The sequence below is a fragment of the Gallus gallus genome, chromosome 12 (genome assembly GCF_016699485.2).
Source record: "Gallus gallus isolate bGalGal1 chromosome 12, bGalGal1.mat.broiler.GRCg7b, whole genome shotgun sequence".
In the NCBI taxonomy this organism is placed as follows: Eukaryota; Metazoa; Chordata; class Aves; order Galliformes; family Phasianidae; genus Gallus; species Gallus gallus.
The window spans coordinates 9,572,044-9,599,875 of NC_052543.1; the positions used below are offsets into that span (position 1 = coordinate 9,572,044).

At 41.9% G+C, this 27,832-nt stretch overlaps 1 protein-coding gene and 1 non-coding gene across 3 annotated transcripts in view; both read right to left on the reverse strand.

The window, feature by feature from the left end:
* Window positions 1-845: 845 nt before the first annotated feature.
* EEFSEC (eukaryotic elongation factor, selenocysteine-tRNA specific) overlaps window positions 846-27,832 on the reverse strand; it is a 117,204-nt gene continuing 90,217 nt past the window's right edge. For both annotated transcript variants that reach the window (XM_015293369.4, XM_015293368.4), the window contains one exon: window positions 846-1,613. In XM_015293369.4, the coding sequence (XP_015148855.1) occupies window positions 1,429-1,613 (185 nt within the window). In that variant the 3' untranslated portion in view covers window positions 846-1,428. The remainder of the gene's footprint in view (window positions 1,614-27,832) is intronic.
* Window positions 24,367-24,461, reverse strand: MIR1572 (microRNA 1572). The gene has a single exon (NR_035057.1). It is a non-coding gene; the product is annotated as a microRNA 1572 (primary transcript).

Below are 27,832 nucleotides of genomic sequence, written 5' to 3' on the forward strand. Positions count from 1 at the left end.
AACTGTTTGGGATTATTCCACAAAGCACTAATTCTGTTCTGATTTAAAGGGGCACCATCAAACCTTGTCTGAACACCTGACATGCCCCGTCTCAACGCTATCCAGCTGTAAACACCTTCTCACAATAGCTGAGATTTTTGCCATTTGTGTCCACTTTGGTTACCTGGATATTAAAAGGAAATGAAAAAAGGGTTAAAATTGGATTATGTTAGTAAAATGGATTCACACCCAACAATGGGTATTTGATTAATAACACTTCGATAAAAAAGCAAAATGATCTATTACCATTACTTTGTTCCACGTACATCTAAACTCACATTATCACCCATTTAACATCAACAAACACTCACTTTGTTCAACAGGCAGGAACCAGTACCTTCCATGCTGCCAGACCCAGAGTCCAATTTCTGTTCAAGACTTCCATCCCTGTGGAATTAACATTAGTTTCTACATTACGGTGTTCTACGCTTTGTAAATAACAAAGAAGGGATACTGCCAGTGCCTCTCTCCTCCACGTGAGCCTAGGACATGAAATCGAGAGGAAGAACTAAAGCAGCCATGAAATCCCTATTAAACAACTAATGGTTTCTAAAGCATCTTGGAGATATTCATTTTACAAGGTTTATGCTGCAATCTTCTATCATTATTTTAATGAAAGAAAGCCTCTGACTATTTCCAGAGGCAACTTTTTCTTTCGAACACAAAAGGCATTTTGGTTAGGAAAAAAAGAAACGATTTCAGAGTAGGATTCAACACAGAACCAGCAGGAAATTCAAAAAAGCTACATAAAAAGTCACCAAAAATAGGTTCTGAGCCTTTGGAACAGCAGACAGAACAATTAAGACTCTCAGTTATACGCATCATGTTTAATATGAAAAACATTCCTAGATAGAAATCATTTATAACAAAGATCCATACCAACTCTCAGATAACATCTTACATAGTTGCAGCTGAAGGAATCTGAAACATCCACTCTAGGTTCCACCTATTATAACACACGTTTTTAGTCCTTCACTTCACTTGGGGAAGCAAACCCAGGCAAATCAGCTTCACTTTGTAAGTCGCATGAAATTTACATCTTGACTGCATTTAGATCAATATTGGTGGCAAACTTTCAGATTATGTAAAACCTTGAAACAACTCAGCAGAAAAGCACTGCTGTTAGAATGCACAGCCCAACGCTGCCATTTGGCAGGTGCCATTCTTCAAGAGGCCATAAAGATTCACATCACCAAGACAAGATAAGCAGATCTTAACAGAATAAAACCAGATCGCGGGGATTTCAGAAGTGGACACAGAGTCAGCAGGAGCTTCCAAGCTCTGCAAGGAAGGAACAGGTCTAATGCACCGAGGCACGGAACGCATTCCCCATCTGAGTTCATTCCAGAGTCTGGTCTTTCTGGTGGGCTCAGAGGCCTCTTTGCTTTCTCAGGATTGAATCATTTTCTTCTGTGTGTCAAAGACGTATCTTTTAAAAAGAAGAGTGATGGTAACAGGTTGGGCTGAATCATTCTTGCTGCTTTCATCCTCTTTGTTCGCGTCCCCCTTCCCTGCCTTCGATTTTTTCTTGGACGCAGCGCTGAGAAGCATCTTGGTTTCTGGCTTCAGCCCACCTGTTAAAAACAGCAAACAAACAAGAACATACATGACCAAACAGCTCAACGACACACTGCAGCGTGTCTGGAAAAAATGAACAGGCAACTTTACTTCTGAAATCGACCAAGGAAAATACGGAAATGCACCTGGTACATTAGGAAAGTGACATTTCTGTATCACACTCCTGGACTACGCTAAGTTATGTGACAAGAGAGGCGTTCAGACACAGTTCACAACACAGCAGTACCCCAAATCCAGTGCAGTCTCCACGTGATCCCCCCCAGACCCATTCATTCCCACACCCACAATCTGACACACACCTCCCCAAACTGGACCAATGTTTTCAAGTATTAAATACAGACCAAAACGTAACCAGGTCAGGATAACTTACTTGATTGAGGTGAGCTTTTACCCAGCCGACCTTCCCTATTATTTGTACACATTTCCCAGAGTTTCTTCTCATTACTGAGAGTACTTACAGAAATGTAGGTCACAAATGAAAACTAACAGCTAAAACACTGAAGTATACAGTCCTAAGACTAAGGTGCTTTAGTAGCTTGAGTTTATTTAGTAGCTCGAGTTTACTTCCCAGACCTGCCACTGGTTGGTTTCAGTGAACGATGCTCTCCTTTTTTGTTCAGCCTAAAGTGCAGCTCAGGGTTACAGCTCACTTCTTAAGAGAACTGGAATTAAACTGCATGCAATTCTGGGGATCTGAGCTCCAAACATAAGCCTTTCTCCATGTTTTTCCCTCCTAAATGGATAGGATTGATTTAATTGATTTAAATTTTCATCTTTAGACTCGATAGTGACGTTTGAAAGAAAAGCAAGATGCAAGAATCCGAAGAAACGCTGTAAAATAAGAGATGCGGCTCCTAGGAGACCACTCCTGAGGAGCTGCCTCTTTAAAGAGGAAGACAGCACGCTCCTTAGGAGCGCATTCAGCACCACCTGAGCACACCGAGACGTGGTTTTCAGGCATCTGGCCAACTTCAGTTCAGGTATTTTTAACCCGCGGTGTCACATAACCTTATCTCAAACACTTAATCGGCTTCTCTCCCCTCATACTGAAATTCAGATGCGGATTCTCATATCACAGCCCGACAAAAAGCTCGAGATGCTTATGATTTGCTGGAGACAGGAGGTCTACGCTCGCAGGTGATCAGCTCTGCTCCAGACACACAGAGCACTTCCAGCTGGCTGTGGGGACACGGCTCCACAGCCCGGGCACTCACCCTGCAGGGCAGCAGCTAACTGCTCCAACAGCATCCCCACCCACACAGAGGGAAGGTGGGAAGCGGGCAAGCACCGAAGCACCACCAGGGAGCTGCCCGTTTGCTTTTCATAACCACGGCCTCTGAGAGCAGCCCTGCAGCACAGCCGTGTGGGGACATGCAGAGTCTCTCTCAAAAAAAAAACAACCAACAACCAAAAACACAAAACAGCACAAAAGAAAAGCAACACAGTGCAAGCGGCTCAAAGTACGTCTTACACTAAGGCTGCAGAAGGCCAACATTAGGCAGAACTGACATCATCCTATGGATCCTGCAGCCAAATCAGCAGCAGATTCCTCTTTTCAGATGGTACACAAAAAAAGCAATGATAGTTTCATTGTGGAAATAATTGAGATGGTTTTTCTTTGATGGTTGAGAAGTCTGATAATGACCATTTTGCACGTGTAAGGTTCAATTAATCAAACTAGATAATATGGTGTGGCTTGAGCACATTTATTATTTGGTTTTATTATGTTGTATAGTCATGTTTGATGCAGCTGCTTCAATTTTTTTTTTAATTGGATGCTTTCATACAAATCCCATTAATATTATTAGCCTTACCATCGCTCCAGCTTCATTATGCAAAATTATTTATCATTACATGAAGAGTAACATACTTCCGATGTGAAAAGCTCCAAGAACACCTTGGGTGCTGCTAGAAAAAACAGCAACAGTCAAAACCAAGCGAAACAAAACAAAAACAGCAGAAGGAGTGACCTCATACCGTCCTGATCTTTACCTTTGCAGAATTTATTTCCTACTGTACACTTTCTACTGCTTTGACCAACCTCACCACAGTGCTCCTGAGCAGCATCTCCTCCACTTTCCCAAGACAACCATTAACTTTTTGGACAAAAACACTGCATTTTGCTTGCTGGTTGGTTTCCCTTTCTGGGTCTTGTTATTGCTGCATTGCTGTTACTGGCACATTGCTGCTTAAGAAAGATGTTTAACTCTAAATCCTCTCAGTGAGAGGCACTTTAAATTAATTAAAGCAAACAAATTCTAAAATGCTTCTATTTACGTTAGTGGGCTTTGCGAGACTGATTTCCAAAAACACTCATTGATGGACAGGAGAGAGGAAGGGAGGAGGTGAGACACCGACACAGCAGCCCGGGGTGTCTCTTTCGGGTGCATGGAGCTGAGTACCCGCTGCTGCTGAGCTCCCCATGGGCTGAGCATCTACATCCCAGTGCTCAGCACGGCCACTCAGGTGGATAAATGAGGAATCCCATGCCGAAAAAAATCCATTTTCAAGAAGAACAGCATACACCATGCGTGGAACTGCATTGGGGAAGTCGCATAAAGCCAAGTGATCTCACCTCCTACAAGCCATTGCCTCAACTTCCAAACATTGGGAAGTAAAAGTACCCCACCTGCAGCTGTTAGCACCCAGTTGGATTTGAATACGGTATTCTGGGCAACAAGTTTACAAAAGAAATGGAAGAACGCAGTGGTTCCTATGAGCGCAATTATGGGCTGGCAGCCAAAGGCAGCTCAGGTATTATTAAATTCACAAGGTATCTAAATTACCTAATCAGATCCCGCGGCCCTCATTCTGCAAACAGATTAGGTGGCTGGCATCGTACCCTAACAAATGGCATTCTCTGTTTTCCTGCTGCGGTGCCAGGAGGTCTCAGGGCTGGAGAGGCTCTGCGGCAGCGCGGCACAAAGGAGCAGCAGTGGCAGACAGGCGGGCTGTAATCGCGGGCTCATCTACCTCCGCGCGTCTCTCGCGTTACACACAATGCACGCTTTGCGTTTTACAAAACCAAGGAAATGAAGGGAAATATATCTGTCACCAAAGAAGACATCAGACCTTTAATAGCTGAAATGACGGATATTTTTAGATGGAGGTCTAGTTTAACTTACTTACATTAAGGGTCTAATCTCTGCTGAACAATAGCTATGTTAGCTTGAATACATAGTGAGAAATCTGTTCCATTAATTAAGTGCTGCCTGTACTACTCGGATTTGTAGCAAATGTTAATAGATTTTTTTTTCTTCCTCTGTTGGACAATTACTTTATTTTGCCAAGTTGCTAATGGATTAAATTGAAAAGGTCCGCGTGTTAAGAAAGACTTCAGCTTCAAAGTTCTAAGAAATGCCTCGCATACAACAGTGGGAAATACCTATATATTAATATTATTAATGGGCAGTCCTCAGAGGCATAGAAAATATCTGAAAGCTTAGCAAATTCATTCCCACCCATCATAACCATGTCTGTAACAAGAAGCGCCCAGGTCTTATGTAAAAGATACTCATGGCATCAGCTAACCCACATTACATACAATGTCTGTCAGGAAAATAGTTTAATGCTGCACGCTTTTAGTTTTGATTGTTAGTAATAATTACTCACTAAGAGCACAAACTCTCATCCTTTGTCTCAGCACAGTCTCAAAGATTATTCTAAACAGAGGTGTTCACAAAATGTGCATCTTTAAAACTCAAATGAAAAGCAATACCACACCAGGAAAACGTTTCCCAAGTGTAAGAACAGTTCCACACGCAAAAAATGCAAGATAAAGACAATACTTTAAACAGTTTTTGCAAATAAAAGCAAACTTCCTAATGATTAGCAGCATCTTACATTCAAACACTTCACCGTGTTCTGGAGCTCGACTATTATTCATACATACATATACATTCATATGTATATATTCATACAAGGAGCCTGATTTAGTTCGCATGGAAACACAAAGATTTTAGCAATTTAGTGTCAATTTCATACTGTAGAATTCTTGTTTATAAATACTGGCTATCAATTTTTGACTTTTGTTTTTCTTACGTCTTAAGCGAAGACAGCCATATCTATGCAAGTTTTAAAGTTTCACTAACGTTTCATGTTCTCTTTATACAAAAGTTACCCAGATCTCCCTATAATGGAGGATATATGGTGACAACCACCCTGTGCTGACCCCTGGGGTCCCCACTCCATGCCCAGATGACCACCTGCACACCTGGCTGCTGGCAGCGTCAGCCAGAACACAAACCACAGCCAACACATACAGAACATACATAAATGGCCACAGGCACCAAGGCTTACTTGTGCTTTATTTTTACCACTGCTGCTTCGGTTAAGCAGAAGGCTCGTGCACTCTCATTCCTTCTTCTAATCCAGCTGCAGGATGGGGTACCATTGCCGTGCTTTTCCCCCTTGTATATTTTTATTTCATTGTCACTTACAAGCTTAATACTAGTTTTCTTTTGTGTTATTTCCTCACCATGCATTCTCCTTCACTTCATGTCATCATTCCTTACAAAGGCCATCCTTTTTTTTTTTTTTTTCCCCTTTGCATTCCTTTCAATCCCCTTTGAAAGGACCTCCAAGAGTGACATCTCCTAACATCCAGCTCCTTCCCCTGACTCCCAATTCAGCACTTCAGCAGTTGTACCTCTTTCCTTTTTCAACGTCAGTCTTCAGATTTCCCGTCTCCAAATTTCTCCTTCCTACTTCCACAGATCACCTTCTCTCTTTGATATTTAGGAACAGTCCCACCTCCTTCCAAAATAATGAAATACTTGAACGGAAGATTTTGAAGGCAGAATCCTAGGCCCAGTGTGGATGAGAAGCCGGATAATAATAACCCCTTGTAGTCCAGCCGGAGACAGAAGTAATTTTTAAGCAACTGATAAACACATCATCGAAAACAGGTGCAATAATACAGGCACTGGGCATGCTCTCCTGCACAGCTGAAAAGAATAATTTATTTCACTGAACAGCTCCCTTCTCAGATGCATAGAGGCAGAAAAAAAGCTAAGTGCCCTGGCTAGTGCTGAGGAACATGAAGGCATTAGTTAGCACGGATGACTGCAGAGTTTTCTTACAGAACTGAGAATTGTAATGGAAAAAATAATATTAAAAGATTTCAAGCCTCCTGGTTCATGCAAAGCTGGCTTCCATATCAAAATTAAGAAACCATCCCATCGACAGCAATAGGAAAACCAGTGAGTATCTCAGTAAGTACCAGCAGTGGTATTTGCCATGGTTTGCTGGGAAGGCGTCGGCCCAGAGAAGGCTCATGATTCTTGCCACAGTGTTAGGAAGAAGATTGAAGCTACATCAATAGCCACCACTGAAATAGAAAATATTCCAGTATACACTCGCTGTTAAAAAAATTCCTAGACTGTTCTTGCTATTACTTCCAAACCTCCCATCCATCCGGGAACACATGAGCCAACCTTGTTTCTCACTTCTGGAAAGAAAATACCCTATTTCTTTCCTTCCACTGCTGCAGCAGAAGACAAGAACTTGCATTTCTTGTCTCCAGTCAACATTCAAGTGTTAAAAATTGACAGAAAATCAGAGAACAAATTAGCACAGCACATTTGAAGTCAGAAATAATTTTCAGTCAAGGCAAACATAACCTTTTATTATGACAGGCAGACATTTCTCTTTCTTCTTGAGGGAAGTAAAGAAAAGAGCAAAACTTGAAAGAGGCAAAGGTTTGGGGATAATCCTTCCTCACAATGGATTATTTGCAACAGCCACTCTTCACAATTTCAGGATTTCCTTAACTGGAACCCTCAGAGCCTGAGCCCTCATTACACAGTCGAGGAGTGCGTAACCACACCAACGCCCCTGCTAAGAGAGTACAAAACCCAGTTGGCCTGAAAATCAGAAGTGATCAGAGCCCCAGGTGGGGGTCAGTCTGCTGTGCTTGGGACAGAACAGACTGGGCTCCCATCAGGCTTACTGCAGGGACTGACCACTGAAAGGAAAACCTGTTGCTGGTACTGTCGGACTTCAGAATCCAGTAGTTCAGTAGAACAGTTAAAAACAAATTTGTTTTTTCTTTTCTTGCAACTGTATTAACGCTTTAAAATCCCACTTCCCTACGTTCTAAACTAAAGAGGGGGTACAAGGTTCAAGCAATGCAGCACTTGCATCAGGATCAGATTCTGACCAACATTAGAAGTAGGAAAGAGGTAGCAGAGGTATATTCTGCTTCCGGCAGAATGAAGGGATTGCCAGTGATACAGAAGTTGCCTCTTGGAATCCCATAAAAGACTAAGCAAGCACACACAGGTGTTCTTCACTTAATTCTAAAGCATTTCAGCACTGCTACAAAACATATCAGCGATCTGCACCCTATAAACATAGCAAGCTTGTGCAATTATCCCTGAAGTAATTATCCGGTGTTTTGAATAAAAAGGAGAAGGACCCCTCAAAAAAAATCAGCAGATCAATTTACCCAAATCCTTCCTCTTAAACTTTTCTTTACAGTCAGACAGAAAAGATAACAGAAAACATCATATCGTTTTGCCTGAATTCTATGTATTACGTTAGCAGAAAATCAGAGTTGCTACCCAGCAAAGATATCCAATACTCTTAACTCCTCATTTTATTGCAACCAAGGTGGCCATTTTGCTCCATCAGTATTCAGCTAAGAAAACCTGAGCTGGTCAGGAAAAGGACATCTTTCTAAGCCTTCCAAGAACAACACTACTATATTGCTCTGCCCATAAATACTGTATCAGGAACATCAGATATGCCACATCACGACCAGTAGACTAGATTAGCAGCAATCTAGAGGCTGCTGGCCCTAACAGAAAGGACAAGCATCCCATCTGCTTGTCATTAATATATGGTGCTCCAGAAAAAACAGGGATGAAAACTGTGTCCTAAACTAATCAGAGTCCAGGACCAGCCAGGAATTGTCTACCTGACGTCAGGGTCAGCACCCATCAGCCCAGCTAATCAAAAGGTTTGAGCACAGTGCTCCTACTGGAGCTGGTCTGCTCTATTCCTAAGCATTAATCACCATGATAACAACTGTAATACAACCACCTGGGCAATTTTGATGCAACAGTTGACCATCACTCAAGAAACAAGGGATATTCCTGCTGCCACCCTCAGGAGCTCAGGATTTGAGCCTCAGTTACTTCCACAGATCAGGCAACAAATTTTTCTTATGTAAATCCCTTCACAATTCTCCAGTAATTCTCTTTTGAATTCACACCACCTTTTCCCACATCTCATCAGCTCTCTTCAGAAACATTCTGCCAGGATTTCAAACTTCAGGATAGACCCATTTTTCTCTTTTGGCTGGCACAACATCTGCTATTACTCATCTTGCCCGGCTTGTGAATATTAACAGAACAACAGCACGAAGCTGGCCAGGGAGAGCATCAGCCTCCAAGGAGACCAGAAAGTGCACTCCTTCCTTCCAAACGAGAATTACACTAATGCCTTGGGATCTACACACAATATCTGTATTCACTGTTTGATGACAAAGATCGGAAAGAAAGTATTACAGCCACTTCAAGCAGTGGATTGCTCGTGTACTGCCCAAATGCTGCCGTGTCAGCCTGCACAGCCAGCCCTGCAGGTTCAGCCTGGTGGGCTCTGGGTGGAAATCCTTAACTACCAAAAGGTCTTCCCATAAATTAGGGAACAGCTGCCCTGTTCCACGTCCCAGATGGCTGCAGTTCAGTGCTGAACTGACTTGAGTATCAATTTGTTAAGTTTATACAGGCTTTTGGGCTGAGAAACATTATTGTAAGAGGTGATAATCTAGAAATAACACGGATTTCATTATGGGCTCCTACTTAGTAGGGAAAGAGCTAATTTTCCTTGATGAGGAAGACAGAAGCTGTTTTAATTCAAGAGGCTGACCCAGGTGAAGCAGGGGCCAAAGCTGTATTTAGAAAACTCTCACGTCAGCTGGACACAGCCCTTTCAAGCTCAGTGCCAGCTCCACACAATGGCTTGAGCTGCGCTCCCCGGCAGCCCTTAAAGGCACATTTTGTATCTTGGCTTTTGCTGCAAGCAATCAAGAAAGAATGCAAGAAAACAAAACTGTTTCCCAAGCACTGTTTGCTGGTGCCATAATTAATATAATCAAACAATTCCACAAATTGCTTCCAATTGCTGGCGTCACTTTCATGTGCACAGCCAAGCTTTCAAAGAAGGGCCCTTCTTGTCCTACATCCTTACACTGGTAACCCTTGCTTCACACAATAGTAAACAAGCCCTCGCTAAATAGTACAGGGTAATTTGTACTGTAATAGGTCCCCAAGGCACCATGGACACAATTTGAAACGCCATCTAATTTTTCTTTTTAATTAAAAAAGCAGTTACTATATTTAAGCACCAACACAAAAAAGTTCAGAGGGGACGGTCTGGAGTTTCCCACAGCTCTCTGGGACTTTTCTCAAGGTCAGGAAGAGTTTTATAGGCTCCATTGGTACAGATTTTTTTCGTTAATTAGTCTGCCATACCCTCTGCATGAAGTCAGCGTATTGATTTTCAGTCTGATATTCTTTGTATTGCTAAACAGAGCTCAGGCTCCAGTGTCACACAGAATCTATCAGCAGCCGAATGGTTATCAATACCATCCGTCCCTGTACATACCTTGCCTGTCTCTCCCTCTCCATCGTCCCACACTTGCTATCCAGACTGAGGACACTCAGTGTACCACAGTGCTGAGAGTGTGTGCCATTCATTTGGTTTTATGCTTCTCCTTTTACAGCAAGATGCCCGAGATACCCGTTTCCCAAATCTACATCATGCAACTGTATTTTCACCTGTTTTTTTTGGTCAAAATTTATGACAAATAATTACTGTCACCTGAAGCCATGTAGTAGGACAGTTTTCTGCAGCCTACAAATATCCAGTCTGTGATAGCCTTGCTTCACAAACACTACATTAAGTAAACAAACCCATACACACTATAGGAGCCTACTTGCAGTTCTCACCGAGGGTTTTCCAAAACACATCCTACCCCAACACCCTCTTCAGCCCCAAAGCCCCAGAAAGTAGCCCTGAAATGCAGTGACACTGGGGATCTTCATTTCTTGGCTAGCTTGGCCATACTGCAATACACATCAGTTGAGAATACCAAACCTGACCTTGTCTTACAAGGCCAGCATGTATTTCAGTTGCAGTTACACTGCATGTCACAAGCATTTGTTGGCTACACACTTCTAGGGCAAAGTCCTAAAGAAGCCTTCACACTTTGCATTCCTGGGACTTAGCCATGGCTTATATACATCCTGCAATTTGTTGTTTCTGTTTCCCAAACATTAACACAGGTTACATCAGAGATTCCAGGGCACTGCAATTACAAGGTCTTGGCTGTGCAAATTACATGTACACGTACCACAAGAACCAACTCGCAGAGCTACAGGACAGCCACCACGGTAATCTTTTGATCTTCACGCTGTCCCATTAGCCTCAGGGAGAGAATTTTCAAAGTAATATTTGCAGTGGCTATATATGCGCTTTCAGTGCATTAACAAGGCTGCAATTATGTCAGCTAATTACTATACCAGCAATTATTCATAAACTGTTTTCACTGGATGGTCACTCAAAGTCCATGCAGTCACTGAGATCATGCCCAAGTGCTACTCCAGTCACTGCCTCAGCATGTCAGCTGGAAGAGCTCTCCCAGAAAGAGGGAACAGGCAGAGCTGCTTACGTTGTTGATAATGTGCTTTTAGTGCACACATTCCTCAAACTCCCTTAAGCCAAAAAAGGCCACCTTGAGTGCATGGGAAATGCCCAGCACACAGCAAGAGCAGCTGTGAAAAAACTGAAGTAATAAGGACATTAAATTATTAATACAAATATACGTACTGGGAATGTACATAGGTTCTTGGTACAACTCAACAATTTAAAAATTACAGGTAGGTCAGCATTAATGTCCATGACCATTCAAAACAATCCAAGAGAGAAGTGCCTTAAAATCACAGCTACTTTAACCAGCAGGGGAGGAAGGTTGCTTGTTTTTAGAATTGATCATTCTCTCCAGCAACAGCAGGCATTTGGTGCTCTGCAGTTGTTGGGGATCAGGACTCTGCTAAAGCAAAGCTGACCTCAGGATAGATTCCTCTTTATCAAAGGAAACTCACCCTCTCTTTCAGAGAATCTCAGCCCCCCCAGGATTACATAAGCACAATAAATAGACAGTTGAACAGCTATACTGAGCTGTAACTTGTCCTTCATTGCTCAGCACGGCTTACTTTTGTACTTGCACACAGCTTTGTGTTCCTTTGCACGACTCCTGGCAGGAATACTTAGTATACTAAGTCATGATCTCCCATAGCACTTTTACATAGCCAGCTTGACAAGAAGTCTCTTTTTCTTCAGACCCCATCACTAGTTTGACTTGCAGGATCTGGATATTCATATATTCTGCTGTGCATACAGCCCTGCCAGCACTGTCCATTCTCACCACATGGCTCCAGCTAGTAGACCTAGGGACCAGGCACATCCATGCCACTAGACCTCTGTGAAGTATTCTGTCAGGATGCAAGAAAGGGAAAGAAACACACAGACATCCAGATGACAACTGGGACACTGCTGTCCAAGATACACCTTTACAAGTTTGGTCCTTGCTAATTAAATACTCAAGTCAAGGGGGAGAAAAATCACCCACTGAGGCATGGGAGCTCTTGGGTCAGAGTCAGGCAGCAGTGCCCCAGAAGACAGAGTTACTGTCAGTACCCTGGTACCTATAAAACAGTACATCAACAAGAACAACACTCATGTTCTGAAACAAAACATGTTCTGAATTCAACACAGGGGACTAAAATCCCATCCGCCCAGTGAAAAGGCAGCAACTACAGTAACACCACCAACACAGAATCTCCGAGAGCAGCCTATCAAGGAGGCACACCGTGTGGAGAAAGTTCAGGTTAGCAGATGTGACAGAATCAAAGGCAATTCATTACAAAGCAGCTTCAAACCGCAGTGCCGGATCCGCAGGCCGGGCTGTAATCCTCCCATCTTGATGTGCACGAGGCATCCGAGAAGCCCGCTAAGCTGGACCGACTCTGCTGACTTATCCCAGGCATCTGCTGCTCGTACGGGTCCAGAGTTTAAGTTGGCGATATTCATCTTCCCCTGGGCTGCCTTTATAAAGCAATCCTAAACAATGGGACTTCAGAATAAAGAATGAAACATTTAATTTTTGTGGGCATTTCTTTTTTTCAACTTCTAGGCAAGGGCCTTTAATGCGATTAGAAGGGGGAGGGGGATTGGATAGCAGCTTTTTTCTTTTTTATGTTATGTATATTGTGTGTAAACAAATATGCAATTTGCTTTAAAAAGATAAGGTGATTAAATTTTTATCGGGCTTGTACTCTGTTGTCACCACAACAAAGAGAATTAGGAGGAGGAAAGAAAGGCCTTTTTATTTGAATTATGCTCTTACCAGAGGTTCTCTACAGCACAGCTGTAAAGCCACTCAATGTTCTCCAAACAGGCCCTTTGATTGCATTTTATTCAACTTGTTTGCATTTGGAGCAATCGAAAGGAAAAGAACGCTCCACATTTTGATGTCTTAATGTTCCTTAATACCTTCTTTAATTTATATTAAGCTTCTTAACTAGGGTGATGAATTCTTCAAAAACAATAAAGACCTAGCGCAGAAATCTCTCACACACCATGAAAATTGAAATTATAATGTATTCATGGCTTTTTTTTTTGTTATAAAAAAAACATTATTTAGAAGAAAGATTTTAAAGCAGAGAAAAAAATCCTGAAGTTGCACGAAAATTACTTGATCCACAGAAACAGATGAAAGTTCAAACTAATTATTACAAGGGAAATAAAATGCTGTCTGAGGTGGAGTAGAAGAAATAGTAGGAGAACATTGGGTTACCGTGAAGTTTTCAGTCTTTTAATAACCTATAAACTCCTTCTGCACAACTTCCTACAAGAAAGGACTCTGGAAATTTGTTTAGTTTTGTTTTACCGAGACCAATTCCAATGTTTGATGGTTTTTCTTTTTCTTATTCCCACTTTTCTTCCCTAAAACAGCTCTCTAGGTTTAAGTCCTATGGTGCCTTTTCCCTCCAGCTGTCCTTCACCGTCTGCCAACACCAACAGCTCACACCGTGACTGGTGATGGCCAACAGGGCACCACAACACCCACAGACACAGCACCTTCAGGGGCACACGGCCACTGGGTGAGGTTCCCAGAAATGCCATTCACAGGTGGATCATCCACCATGGGAGCCCAGAGGAGGAAAGCTGACCACAGCTCAGAATTCTTTAAGCGGAGCACAGCGCTGCAGAGCCACACTGCAGCGATGGGTGTGTGGGTACCACTGAGGGACAGAATGAACTTCAAAACGATCATTCAAAACGTCCTTGAAATAAAATGTTACTAAAGGAAAACATATTTTAATCTGGATTTGCATATTGTTATTTTCTGTTAACATTCACTGACTGCTCACCTCCTTTCCCCAAGTCACATTTTGAAGCAAGCTTCCAAATGAAAACCTCGTGGTGGAGCCTGTCCCATTTACAAAGTGCTTGTGAAAAAGCTTGCCTAGCTGTACCAGTAAACAACGGGCCACAACGATTAAAGCAATTTATAAAACAACACAGTGTGCTGCATCGACTACAAAGTAAAACAATACTGATCTTAATCTAATCCGAACGCACCGTGGGTGAAAACAACACCTCTCCGTCCTGAGCAGGGTCACGCCATGCAGGCACAGAAGCATCAAACCCAACAGTTTAAGAGCACATACAGATGACTACAGCAAAACTGAAGTACTGAGAAACTGCACACTGTCAAAGGTGGCACAGAAGAACTTTGTAAGGTAGCTCTCTACCAAAGGGATGTACATCACCACCCTCTACCACAGTATCAGGGTGGTGACGCACTGGAACAGGTTGCCCAAGGAGGTTGTGGATGCCCCATCCCTGGAGGCATTCAAGGCCAGGCTGGATGTGGCTCTGAGCAGCCTGGTCTGATGGTTGGTGACCCTGCACATAGTTGAAACTCAATCATTGTGGTCCTTCTCAACCCAGGCCATTCTATGATTCTATGATCAGGTCTTCTTCACATACATCTGTCCTACAACCAATCCCTGCGTTTGCAGCAAACGGTGCTGAGACAAAGCAAGGCTAAAACAGAAAATAAGTGCAGTGAATATTAATCTTTTAACTGGCAATGTCTAACTTGTCTCACCTACCCCAAAACTTTGCATTTTCATAAGCAAGTACATAATTTGCATGTGCAACACAGTATGTAACCACTTAGAAGCCTTAACGGTTGTATCTATGAAAGTTTGTGCCTTTAAGCAGAAATGATTCATGAATTTTAATTTGTTTTAAATGTTGAAAAATTCCATCCAAGTAAATTGAGTCAACAAGCCAGCAAAGGATGAAGACATGGATCTGCTTTTTATTTAAAAGAAACTGAAGTCTATACATTTCTTAGTCACCCACAAATCCTCCAGCAGTGAAAAAATACTTCACAATAACTAAGTCTCCTGCATTTGTTCTAATTAACACACTCTGCTTCTCCCCATTGAGCACATGCTAGATGAGCACCACTGAGCCTTAACTGATTTTCTTTGTTACGTATCTACCACTATTTTAAAGTGTTCTTACAGAGCTGAATCAAAGACCCTAGGATTCAGCAAAACTGGAAAAGATTTGCAGAACAAGAACTTTTTGTAAGCTGCTTCAGCATCATGAGTCTCAAAAACATGGGAAGTCATCACCCTGCCCTCCAAATGAAGACATTTGAAACAAATATTACCATTATTTTTAAAGGCATAACTGTTATTCATACTTACTTTCTCAGAATCAAGAGTCTCAGTTCAACATCTTAATGCTCCCCCCCTCCACTGTAATCACAAAGCCTAGAAATAAACCTTTGAATACCAAGTTAATGTTTTTTAAAAGCTATTTTACAATACTTGTGCTCCAAATAAACAGCAACACAAAGCCTTACACAGCCACATAGTGATATGTTTATAGACAAGCAGACATATTAAGTCAGACCTTAACTGAGATAGCAGAAGTTGCAGAGATAGTGACAGACGAAGCACACAGTAACAACTGAATACATCCATCCATGCCACAGCAATACTTCCATTTTTCTAGGCAAGCACCCAAGGGCTGGGTTTCCTTCCTCAGCACACTCTTCCTGGGGCACAGACTGTTCTAAAAGCTAGCGAAATAAAACAAAATGCAGGTACAGCTCCTGTCCAAGACCACGGGAAGCTGATTTAAAGCTTGAAGCAGATTAGTGCTCCTGAGCCAACTCCCCAAAAAAGATTCTGCTCTTGTTTTTGAATTTTCCAGCTACTGATATTGCTTAGGAATAAGATGTAAGCAGTTTACAAAGCTCAGAAGCAGAACTTATCAATTGTCCTCATGTCAGATGACCGGCTAGAGGAGCAAAGTTACAGCAGCTGAACTCTGAAGATTCCCACTAGCAGCGCCAATCTGCTTCAGTGCCTGGATCCATAGCTGGCAGTGGGAGGGAAAAGGTTCACCACTTGTGTTTCAGTCAGTTTTGTGGACTGCCGACCTTCCCCAAGAGCCATTGCAAAGTGCCAAAACACCACATGTTTCATGCACTGCAAACATCCCCCAAAAGCTTGGTGTTTCAGTGCAGCGCAATGCAGCACTGAAGGAGAGGAACGCTAAATTATAGAAGATGCAATATGACCAGCCAAAACACACAAACAAGTTAAAAATAAATTATCCCCATTACCAAAACCACAAAGGCAGCATCTTGTATGATGAGTGCTGATTTCATTAAGTTTGGGTTCCAGTACAGTCCATTACAGGAGCAAGTGTTCCCACGCTTCAAAATTTATTTTCCTTGACAAGTAACTGTTAAACATTTGCCTTATGCTAACATAATGCTTGTGATATACTATGTTACTCAATGACAACACAGAGATACAGCTTAGCCTATTAACCTGAATTACCTGCAGATAACCCCACCAAAGCATGAGATATCTTTCACCCACTTGTTCTGACAGAGGTTTGCCAGGATACTGGACATTTTAAAGGGGAACAGAGTGGAGATGAGACAAATTCACATTCTAATTAAGTTTCCTCTGAAACCTATTCTGCATTTTCCTACAAGCTCCTCTTGCTCACTTTAGGATACTACTCCAGTCAGCTCTACAAAGTCGCCCAATAAAAGGAAACAGTGCCCCTTTGAATACCCATCTGCAACTGTGTTCCCTATTCAGCCCCCTGCCTCAGGGTTACAACTCCATCCTCTCTGACTCTCCAGCTATAACCTCAGTGTTCCTGATGTCTCCACTTATCGTTGGGGGGAGAGCTGATCAACTGCAGGTTCTGCAACTGCAACCAAGCAGCCATTTACAATTCCAACAGCTGGTACTGATTTTGCAGCAGAATCATGTCAAATCTATGGTTCAAATTCACTCTCCTTATGCAGAGGGGGAAAACAACCAGTTAAAAAAAAGAAAAGGGAAAGACTGGGAAAGTGTCATGGAAAAAACATTAGCAGCATAGGAACCACTGTAGCACCCTAAGCCAAGCCTAAGGTCCTGTCTTACCCAGGCTCCTTCCTTAGCAAGGGATGCTGGAGGAGGAAGAACTGTGCAGTGCATGATGACATCAAGTCACGTTCTCCTGTCAGAGATCTACGCTCCATACAGACCGCAGCATGAGGCAGAACTACCTTGGGTCATGCCCAACAAGCAGGCACCTCAGGAAGTCCATCTCTGCAGAGGTCAGCATGCCCACCCTGCACTTCATCAGGCTAGCTCACAGGGCTAAACAGAAGCAGCCAGCACTCTCCCGCATCATCTGTATTGAGGATGAGAGAACTCCAAGTGTTCACAAAGTGTTTGTTTTACATGCAGTTCACTGAGGCTGCTGATCTACAGTAAGTTTACATTAACATTTACACTGCTGAAATTCAGGCTCTAGTAAACACTATGTGAGGAAAGGAAAAGCTGAGTCTCTGTAAAACATACCAGATGCGCTCCCTTCCAAACAGGTTCAAACAACATGTCCTAGAGAGCTGTTCTAGAGATGGCTGTCCTTTTTCCCTTTGAAGGAAGGTCTTCCCCATGGTCTCCCATGTCAAGAGTCTGGCTCTTGGAAGGAATGCAGATACCTCACCTGAAACTCATGAGCAGTTGGAACAAAGACAGCACCTTAAGTCCTTCTCAAGCAGAAATCAGCCTTTGGGTCTTAAGTGAGCATATTTAAGACGACGTGGTACCCACGTCTACTGCAGGCGCAATAAAAATCAGTTTGCATACAGGAATTAATGAGTCTTTTTTCCCCATATTGGGCAAAAACATATGAGCAAGGAGAGGTGAGTCAGAAGTGAGAGGTACAGAGCGAGTGTTACTTTTAGGATTTGGTTTCACGTATACATGCATCTTTGATCTACCAACACCGCTTTGCTGGAAGAGACAGCAGAGGTTACGAGTATCCAGATGAGAGCTGCTTGACTTCCAACTCTAAAGTTTACTTTAAGTTAATTCCATGGGAACAAAAGAAAAATAGCCATAACATTAGAAGGCGGCTGTGCTGACTTCTAATGGAAGTTAGTTTGCACTTTGCAATCTAAAATTATAATGGACAGACTGCTCTTTTCCCACTTTTTATTCAGTCCTATTTTACTACTCCAAATATATACTACCTAAATTTGTATACTCTTTAACAGTAGTTAATCTTCAATTAAAATACCTAGAGCAGAAACTTAGATAACTGGTTTAAAAGGTAAAAGCTTATTGACAAAAAAACGTATTCTTCATATTGCCTTTTTTTTTTAATTCTGCATATTAAAAATGTCATTTTTGTGACTTGAAAAAAAATCTTCAGGAATAATGAAGGCTAACAAAAGACTGAAGAGCAGTAATTTAAAAAGCTCCATATGTAGCATCCTGATTACTGTATCAGTCCCCTTTCTGTAACGAAGGGAGAAGTCACCAAACTGCCGCCTGTCCTTTCCGGTGACAAGGAAGGGCGAAGAGGACAGAGCGTGTTCAAGGCATCATCCTTCAGGCTCTAAAAAAGAACAAGAAGCCTTCTGCTGCACAGTATGTGGGTGTCAGTGTCCGGCACTTTTTTGGAATACGGTAACCCCGGCTCTGGTGGTCCCTTGCACATGTACTTAATTTGGGAGCAGCTGGGTTCAAAAGTTTATCCTCACTTTTTGACCTGCAAAGGTTTAGCATGTGGGCGTGCACACGAGTGTGCACATCATACCACACAAGCTGAAGATGTGCAGCCACAATATACACTGTGTTTACGTGCACGGTTTTGCACACAGAGCGTACTGCACTTTTTAAAATGCCATAACACCACCCAGCTTACATTGGATCAGTGTGCACTATATGCGCGGTCAGCCTTCCCAACCCAAACACGGCGAGTTTGCATTTTAAAATTCAGTAAGCTTCTGGAACGGTTTGGCATAATTTCAGAAGGGCACAGTAATGAAAGAATTTGCTAATTGCAATACTACCTGCTTAGATTCAACATGCTTCTTAGAAAAATACAATCACCAAACTTGAAAGCCTGACCAGATTAACGTCACTTACAAGCTCATCACTGGTATACCTGAGTAACAGACGCAATGGCCAGAAAGTCATATTTATAGCTTTACATCACTGTCACGACGAGCTAAAGATGGGAGTGAAGCTGGGCTGCTCTAAGAGAGGCTGGGAGACCAGAAAGAACAACCTCTGAGAGCTTCTTGGTATTGGTGAAGGTTGTGAATTTATAGCACATTTGTGATAGGGTTTGAACGCTCCAACAACCACTATGACTGAGATAAACAGCAACTCATTAATCCATGGAAATGTGACAGTACAGTTGAGAGCAATAGTTTTCACTGCACTTGTGTTACTCTGCAATCTTGAATCGATTGTTTACAGAAGCTCTTCACTTGTGCTGATAGCAGAAAGTGCTCTACATACCAGTGAATCTTCAATTCGTAACGTGCAGCATGTATGAAATAGTGGCTTGTTTTATTTGAAAGATAAAAGCAGCACACAATGGATAAATATTTCACAAATGGAGAAGAATTTTTCAAATGAAACAAGCACTTGGTTGATAAAAGTTGTAATTTTCAGTCAGGATTGTACAACAGTAACTTTATTACATACCAGCTCCAAATACAACACGGGGAAAACACTGTGTAACACAAATCAAGTGAAGTATGTAGGCATAATGGCATAGAAAATAGAAGTTTCTTAACAGTGGAGCCCATACATCAGCAACTGAAACTGCAAATTAAAACACAGGATGGTGCCCAGGGGGAAAACTTTGCACAAAGACACTACAGATGGCCAGTCTATGAAGACCAGACTACTTGGCCAATGCCAAAAAACGCAACTCTCCCTTCAAAAGTTGCAGGGACAAAAAGTGAAAAGTTAATGATCAGAGCCATTGTGCATTTCAGACTCTCTTACAACCTAAAAACCAGTATGGCTTTCCATGGGGATTTTCAGTTTTCAACAGAAGTGCTTTACGCAGTGCATTAACTTCAGATTCGATCCCTCAAAAGGTGAAAAATAATGGCAAAAACTCTCCAAGAAAATGAAAATTGTAATTCCATTGTCATACAGTAGTCGCATGTAGTGCAACAAAGGAAACACTTGTGAATGACTTTAATTCCAGCACAGAGCACCCAACTACTTTTTCTTTTTAAACAATAAATAATTTGAATGTTTTACTGAAGAAGAGAAATAAAATAAAATTCATTGAGCAATAGAAGGACAATGAGAGAATAGGCTCTCCAATGCCATGCAAGCCCTGGGGCTGAGAGCTCTATGCAGGAAGACCACCACTTGCTGCTGCACGTGGCAGGGACAGCACATCTATTCTCTCATAAGTAAACTGGATTCTGCTTGCTTTTTTAATGTATAAATCTGGAGCGACTCTAGGCATTCAACGATTGAAATGAGAATACAATTGAACCAGTAACCGTTGGCTATTTCAATGAAAAGCAAGGAACAAATACTGCCTTACAGATGCCCAAAAACTGCAATATAACATGCTCTCGTGGCATTAAAGCCTAATGGACAGACACTTGGGTTGAGAAGTAAGAAACCTTGACCTAGTAAAAGTTTTGTGTAACTTATTAGTTCACAAATTTTGAAAGTTTGAATTTTGTCTCTGTGTCCCCATGTACAAAAAGGGGTTGAGAATGCAGCAATTCTCTATGCAATATCTTGAAATATACGGTCCTTTCTTGTTAAGTTACATAATATCATTAAGTCTACAGAGTACCATTGTTGATAAAACTGCCAGTTCCTCTTAATTTCATGTTTAAACAACTCAACTGAGGTCTGAAGATTGTGATTTATTTCCGATTTTACCATATTCTTTTTTAAAAGACTTTTCTTAGAAATGTAATTCATGAGTTCAGTGTTTCATCAAATATGCTTTTGTTAAGTGCTGTTGAACAGGCACATTACTCAAGGTCATAAACTTTAAGTCAAATCACAAGCAACTCCTGTCTGTTTTCCGTGGCTTCCATGCCTACCACAGAAGGCTAATTATTTTACAGCAAAACTTGAGAAGTGTATTTTCTCCCCTAGAGCTGTATTTGTTCATTGTTTCAGAAAGTTTTGTGCTCCCAGAGCATGAATACATGTCTGCAGTTCATATTTTCCCACCAAAACCACAGAGCTTCATCCATCCATACACCATCAAGAACAGTCACGTTGAAGGTAAATTACATACTTAAGCAGCATTAACTTATGATCAATGCCAAATGTAAACCACAATGTAAGAAAACAGAGTTCAAAAGTCAATTAAGAATCAGAAGCATCTCTTAACTTGCCTAGGCTGTAGGTCTTTTAAGGTTACTAGTTAAAAAAAAAAACTCTCTAAGTTCTTCATAATTCATCAAGAAAAATACAAGTAATGTCTATTAGTTTTGGTACCTGTAGCCTTATTACAGCTGGTTTTGGACTACTGTGTCTTGTGGAAATAATTCACCTCTCTGTATCCATTTCTTCAACAATTTATATATAACAGTGAGAAAAAAATCTTTTTGTCTGATTTTGGAAGGATTCTATAAGCAGCTCTGGTCCGTGTACATTTGCTATTCCAATATTTCTCTTAAATTGTTCAAAAGAAAGACACAATTCTACCGCAATTTTTTTTTTTAAACCTCATTAGAAGTGGTATCAGTATAAAATGGGATGTAACATGAGCCAACAACTGCCACTTTCAATGCGTTAAGTGTTAGAAACAACCTTTTAGGCTTCTAACCAAAAAAGACAAAACCAAAGCCAACCATCACCATGCAGCCTTCACATGCAGCACAGCAGGGATTAAATGCTGAAGCAGGCCCAGGTCGGAGTAGGCAGCACCAGTGCCTTACACTCTGCTGTCATGAACCTATGAGACTTAACAGCTCCTATGGCTGGAGCAGGGTCTGCTGCTGGTAGGAAGACATTGACAAGCAGAAGCAACACTCTGGGGCAGAATAACATACTTATTTCCTATTAAGATACTTGAAAAACAAGCACAAGTATGAATGTGCATACAGACATACTAACAAAGACGTGCTCTTCAGAACATCTTCATTAGTACAGTTCTACAAGATACTTTTACCATATAAAGCCAAAGACCAAATGTCACTAATGGCAGCGGAGAACTAAAACTCCTCAGTCCTCATTCACTGCACTGCCACAGACCTGCTGGCACCTTAATCCCTCTGCATCTCTTCTCTGCCTCTTTGGAATATGGACAATATCTTAATTCATTGGGTAAACGGAGTGAACAAACTCCCACCTACTTGTACAAAGGTCAGGTGCTAGCAAGAAGGCTAGTGGTATAATATATCTAAGAAAAGGACTTGAAACAATTGCTATCCATTACATTCACACTTAAGGAATACAATAATAAAATTCACATACAAATATGCAAAAATTCAAAGAACTCTACATGCAATTCCAGAACCTGACAGCCTTCTGCAGGAAGCCACCATGGCTCACCCCCTTTGGCTCCTACTGAGATAGTCACAGAATCTGGCAAATTGAGTATTTAGTTTTTCCACACCTGTGGGTTTTTGTTGTTGTTTTTTTTTTCCCTCATTTGTTTGTTTTTAATTTATGTAACACTAGCAGAAAAACAGTTTCACAGTAGTTTTCTCATCTAAACAACAGATTAGATGGTTAGGAGTGGTGAGGATCTAGATGCCTAGAGAGCTGTGGTGATTGCGTCAGTTCCATTTTTAGCACAACTTCCAAAACATGCTGACAAAAATGACAGAAATCATGGAAATACAGGAACAGAAGTCTCGGGGCATTGTTTCTTACCAAAATAGACGTTTCTATTTTTAGGAATAAAAACAAACCAGAATATTCATTGCTGTACAGTGACTGGGTTGGAAAGGGGAGTTTCCAGACTATACAAGACTTGTGAACCTTGCCCAAAAATTAAGAACTACAGATCCTATTTTCCTTTAAATCAGCTAAAACCAAGTGACTCTGTTAAAGGATTTAAAAGTTTGTCCTAGTTCCCACATTGTCCTGAATCACTATTTTATCTTAGTCGCTTATACAGTCTAGTCTTACCCCAAACCTCCAAAGCCCATTGTTACCTCCTACCACATGCTCTCTTCCACAAATACAAGTGTAGGGCCAGCACCCGCACTGCGTAGAAAGAGCCTCATTCTCTGAAAAACTTGGGAGAAGAAAGAAGTTGCTATATATAATCTCCTATGACAGAAACTTCTTGTTTAGGAAGATCAGTGATCAAAAGTAGCATCATCATATACAGCTGAGTAAATGAAAAAATAAAGACTACATTTTGCTTTTGGCAATTACAAACGCGCCCAGTAAGAAAAATAGGGGATGTGAGCAACTGCACTGAGATGAAAAGAGCCAGTAATGGGGAATACCATGCCAGATGATAAAAAGTTATGTACATAATAAAAAAAATCCACTTTCCAGGATCTGGAAATTATGTGGATCATACACAGCTCTCCCAACAGCAGCCAAAAATGTACACAGTCTCAGGTCAGTGTTGAGCAAAAGCCCACACTGAAATTCATGAAACCTCTTTGGACACAAAGCAGTGAAATCAAAAAGCATGGATGTTCAAATTGCAACTCCGTCTTCCTGCAAGCACTACGCACACAGCATTCCTTTGTATAACCTTGGCTGCAAGCCCACTGGTTTCACCACTGAATGCGGAGACGCACTGTAAAGCTTTTATATTTGTGGAAGCACGTTGAGAAACTGCCTGAGAAGTGCCAGCACGTCTGAAACGCCACCAGCCTGTACCATCTTCAAACCACATGCCACATTAAGGAGAGATTAATAATTAAGATGGGAATAAAACAGGTCTAACGATACCAACTTAATAAAGAAAATAGAATTGTAACTACTGCAACCACTATCCTTTCACGATGACCAAATACGGTGCACTGGATCAGCTTTCAGCCCTGTGCAAGGCTGGGGGGAAGGGGAAAGGCTCATTTAACAGTTGGTCCCATTTAGTCATACTGAGCTGGAAGGAGGCAAAAGGGTAGTAATTTAGTGATGAAGAAACTCTGAAGACCACGAAAAGCATGGCAGCCTCCTGAGATGGGGTTTGCCAAAAGGCTATTTTGGGGACGGATAGGGCTACAAAGCTGCTATTAAGCTTCAATCCTTAAAATAAGCCCATAAACTCAGAAAATATTTATCTGGAAGGGTGGCAGCCCAATAAAAGTTTTATGAATGTTTTAAAGCTGCCCTGTCAAGGGGCTAGCCACTCAGTCACCTCCCTCCCTCCCAAAAAACAACACATGCAAGAAAGCAGGCCCGTGTGTCAGGTTCCCAAGCAGGAATAACAGGACAGCCTGACAAACGGCCCTGGGCCTCCTGCAGTCCCGCACAGACATTCACAGCACACAGGTCTCACTGCCTCCACCATGGGGAGCGGGGCCTCCACCCCAGCAGGGAATAGGATCCTCTGGGAGCCATCACCTGGGCCTCGCAGAGACCTTCTCCTCCTCTGTAGCTATCACCTGCTGGGGAAGTCAGCGTACATAAATAAGGGACATCACAGAGAAACACAAAAAACCACTCAGAGAGGTGGACAGCAGGACAAAGATGAAGGAACAAGGAAAGCCCACTCTGAACTTCCATGCATCTCATTATCATTAACACTTAAGGCAGTACACTGAAAAAGGAAAATCATCTGATGCCATGCAGGCAAAAATGCTAACTTGTTTAACAAATGAATTGTACGTTTGTAAACCTGTACACAAAGCCTGGCAATTCCAGACAGAAGAGGGATGCTGTTTCTCGCTCTTGCTACATATTTTCTTCTTTCCAATGTACCCACAATTACCAAGTCTAAAATCCCATTCAAAGCTAAACTGGAGCAAACTTGGCACTTCCTCAAAATCCAAGGGAGACAGCCATCCGAAATGTCTCCTTTCATTTCTTCACATAAAATGTACATGAACTTTAAAAAGTTGAGCAGAAATCAACCAGCCAACCCCTAATCACCCCAGGCTTGTGGGAGAATGAACCACCCACCCTGAATCACAGAATCATTAAGATTAGAAAAGACCTAAGATCACCTAGTTCAACTGTCCACTTACCACCAATACTCCCCACTAACCATGTCCCTCAGCAATACATCTCCATGTTTCTTGAACACCTCCAGGATGGTAACACCATCACCTCCCTGGGCAGCCCATGCCAGTGCCCAACCACTCTTTCAGAGAAGTTTTTCCTAATATTCAACCTGAACTTCCCTGGTGCAGTCTGAGGCTGAGGTGTGATGTCCACATACACGACAGAGCACATGCAGACTTCCCTGGACTGCAATGGAGATGTATGGCTGTGGTCAGTCCAGGGGATGGTTGGCAAGACAGATGTTTCCTGTCATCAGTGTGATGTTTGTACTCTTACAGATATATTTTTATGTATTGTCTTACTTCAGCTATCTTAGTGAATTGCCCATCTTGTAAAATTCTTTTAATTATGTTATTTTCTTCTTATCTGCATTATCTAAAATTATTTATGGTATTATCATCTTAGTTTCAAACACTGGTTATAAACACTGCTGCAGAAGTTATTAGATGGGGGATCCATATACATACATACATCCATATACACACAGACATACAATTTACTTTACAACCGCCCTGAAATGCTGTAACATGATTTTGTTTTCTCAACTTACTTTTCCACCAAAAAGACTAGACCAAGAAGATCCAATCTGCCTTCCCCTGGGATCTCAAGGCAGCAGCCTTTCCCTGATGGCACAGCACTGTCCTGTACTTCAAGCCTTGTCGGCTGCTTCTTTCTGGGGGAGCAGCAGAGTCGCTGAGCCAGAGTTTGGCAGGAGTAAGTGCTCTGTTAGATTAAATTTCAGCATAATGTTCTCGATAGGAATCGGAGCACCATCCCTAAAGTGCAACGGGAGGGTAAAACGCCAACCATCAAGACGGATGGTTTGTTTTTATTTTTATAGAGATTTTCTAAACCTCAACTTTCACCTCTCAGCCCCCACCCCCTCCTGTTCTCAGTCACCTCCAATCGCCCATCTGTCTGCTTCATTTAATAGAAACCTATATTTCCTTGCTAATGGATGCATTTGGCTAAGAAGATAATCTCTTTGTGTTCGCTTCAGTTGTCACATTCCTGTTATCATATTAATACTGATTAAATGCAAAACCCGACGTTTAAGTCAGACCCCACACATTATTTAAAAGCGACAAGACATTCATATTTTGGCACTTTGAAAACCTCAGCCAGCATGGAAGTGGCCTCCCACTCCAAACACCTCCTCACCTTTGAGCCAGAATACCACCCATACGGATTTTTACAGGACAGGATACCTTAATAGTGACTTCCTATGTGAGATTAGTGAACAAAGTTCAGGTTTCCTGGAAAGCTCTAGGACTAATACAAACCTCTCCCGAGAAAAGTGACTCTGCAGGTCAAGCAGCATGACCCTGAGGGTTACAAGATGGAAATAGTCAGCACAGATCTTAATGGCCTCCAAAACATCCAGTGAAAACTCATAGCCCCCCATTTATGCCTCAGTTTCCCCAAGTTGTATGTTAGGATATTTCACAAGCAGTGAGGCTAGTTTTAATGTCTTTTTGGGTCTTCATGGCTACATACTAGAGGCACAGCAGAAAAATGAAGTACAAGTTGCCAGGCATCACATCAGCCAAAAGCAATTCAACAAAGTCAGGGATTTAAGACACCTCCATACATATCACACGCACAATAAAGCATATTTCTAACCCCAAGAAAAGTCATCCTCAAATTCCAGAACAGCTCTACACATCAGAACTATGAGGGGTGCTCTGAAAGTAATGCCTCTTATTTTATTATGTCGGCCCACGATGTTGGTGGTATGGCAGCAGAGGTTGAACATTCCCACCAATATTCCATTATACTGTGTTGCTGTGCGACAGATGGCAGCAGAAGGGCAGTCTGGTAAAACGGTGTTTGACACTGAAGTGCATATGAAGCAAAGGAGGGTAACTGAATTCCTCCATGTGGGGAAAGAATGGCACCCACGGATGTGCTTGCTGAACGTTTATGGAGACCAAACGGTGGATGTGAGCACAGTGAGGCAGTGGGTGGTGCGCTTCAGCAGTGGCGACAGTGGATCACCTCTGCTGGTGCAGACAGCTTTCTCCTTTACAAGCACAGCATGCAGGCTTTTGTTCATTGCTGGTGAAAATGTATAGCACTAATGATAATGAATACATTGAAAAAAAATAATGCTTTGTAGAAGAGAATTTGCCGTATCAAATAGTGTTGTTATGCTCTTTGGATCTGTTGTAGTTTCCATGGAAATAAATAGGAGGTACTACTTTCAGAGCAGTCTACTTATTGTGCAGCAGAACCCGGTCAAATTCCTTTCTCGCTCATCTGACACAAGTCACCAACCTCTCTAGGAGGCTGACATGGGAGAGACACTGAAACAAACCGGTGAGACATAGGGTCTAACTCACAGCACTGTTCAACATTTAACCATCGCTCATTTTTAAATAAAAGCTAGTAACATGGCTACTTACTGATTATTTAGGATTTATCTGATTTAATTTTAAGAACTACCACTGCCAAGTCAATAGAAGCAAAAATTAGACAACTTCAAAGTTCCAGTGAAATGAGTTATGTATTTTCCTGTTTTCCAAAACTGCAATTCACTAAGAGCCTAAGTTACATGTACTACTCATCTTTGTGTGCAAATGTCAAGTCTGAGTATGGAAGCACATTAATTAGTTACA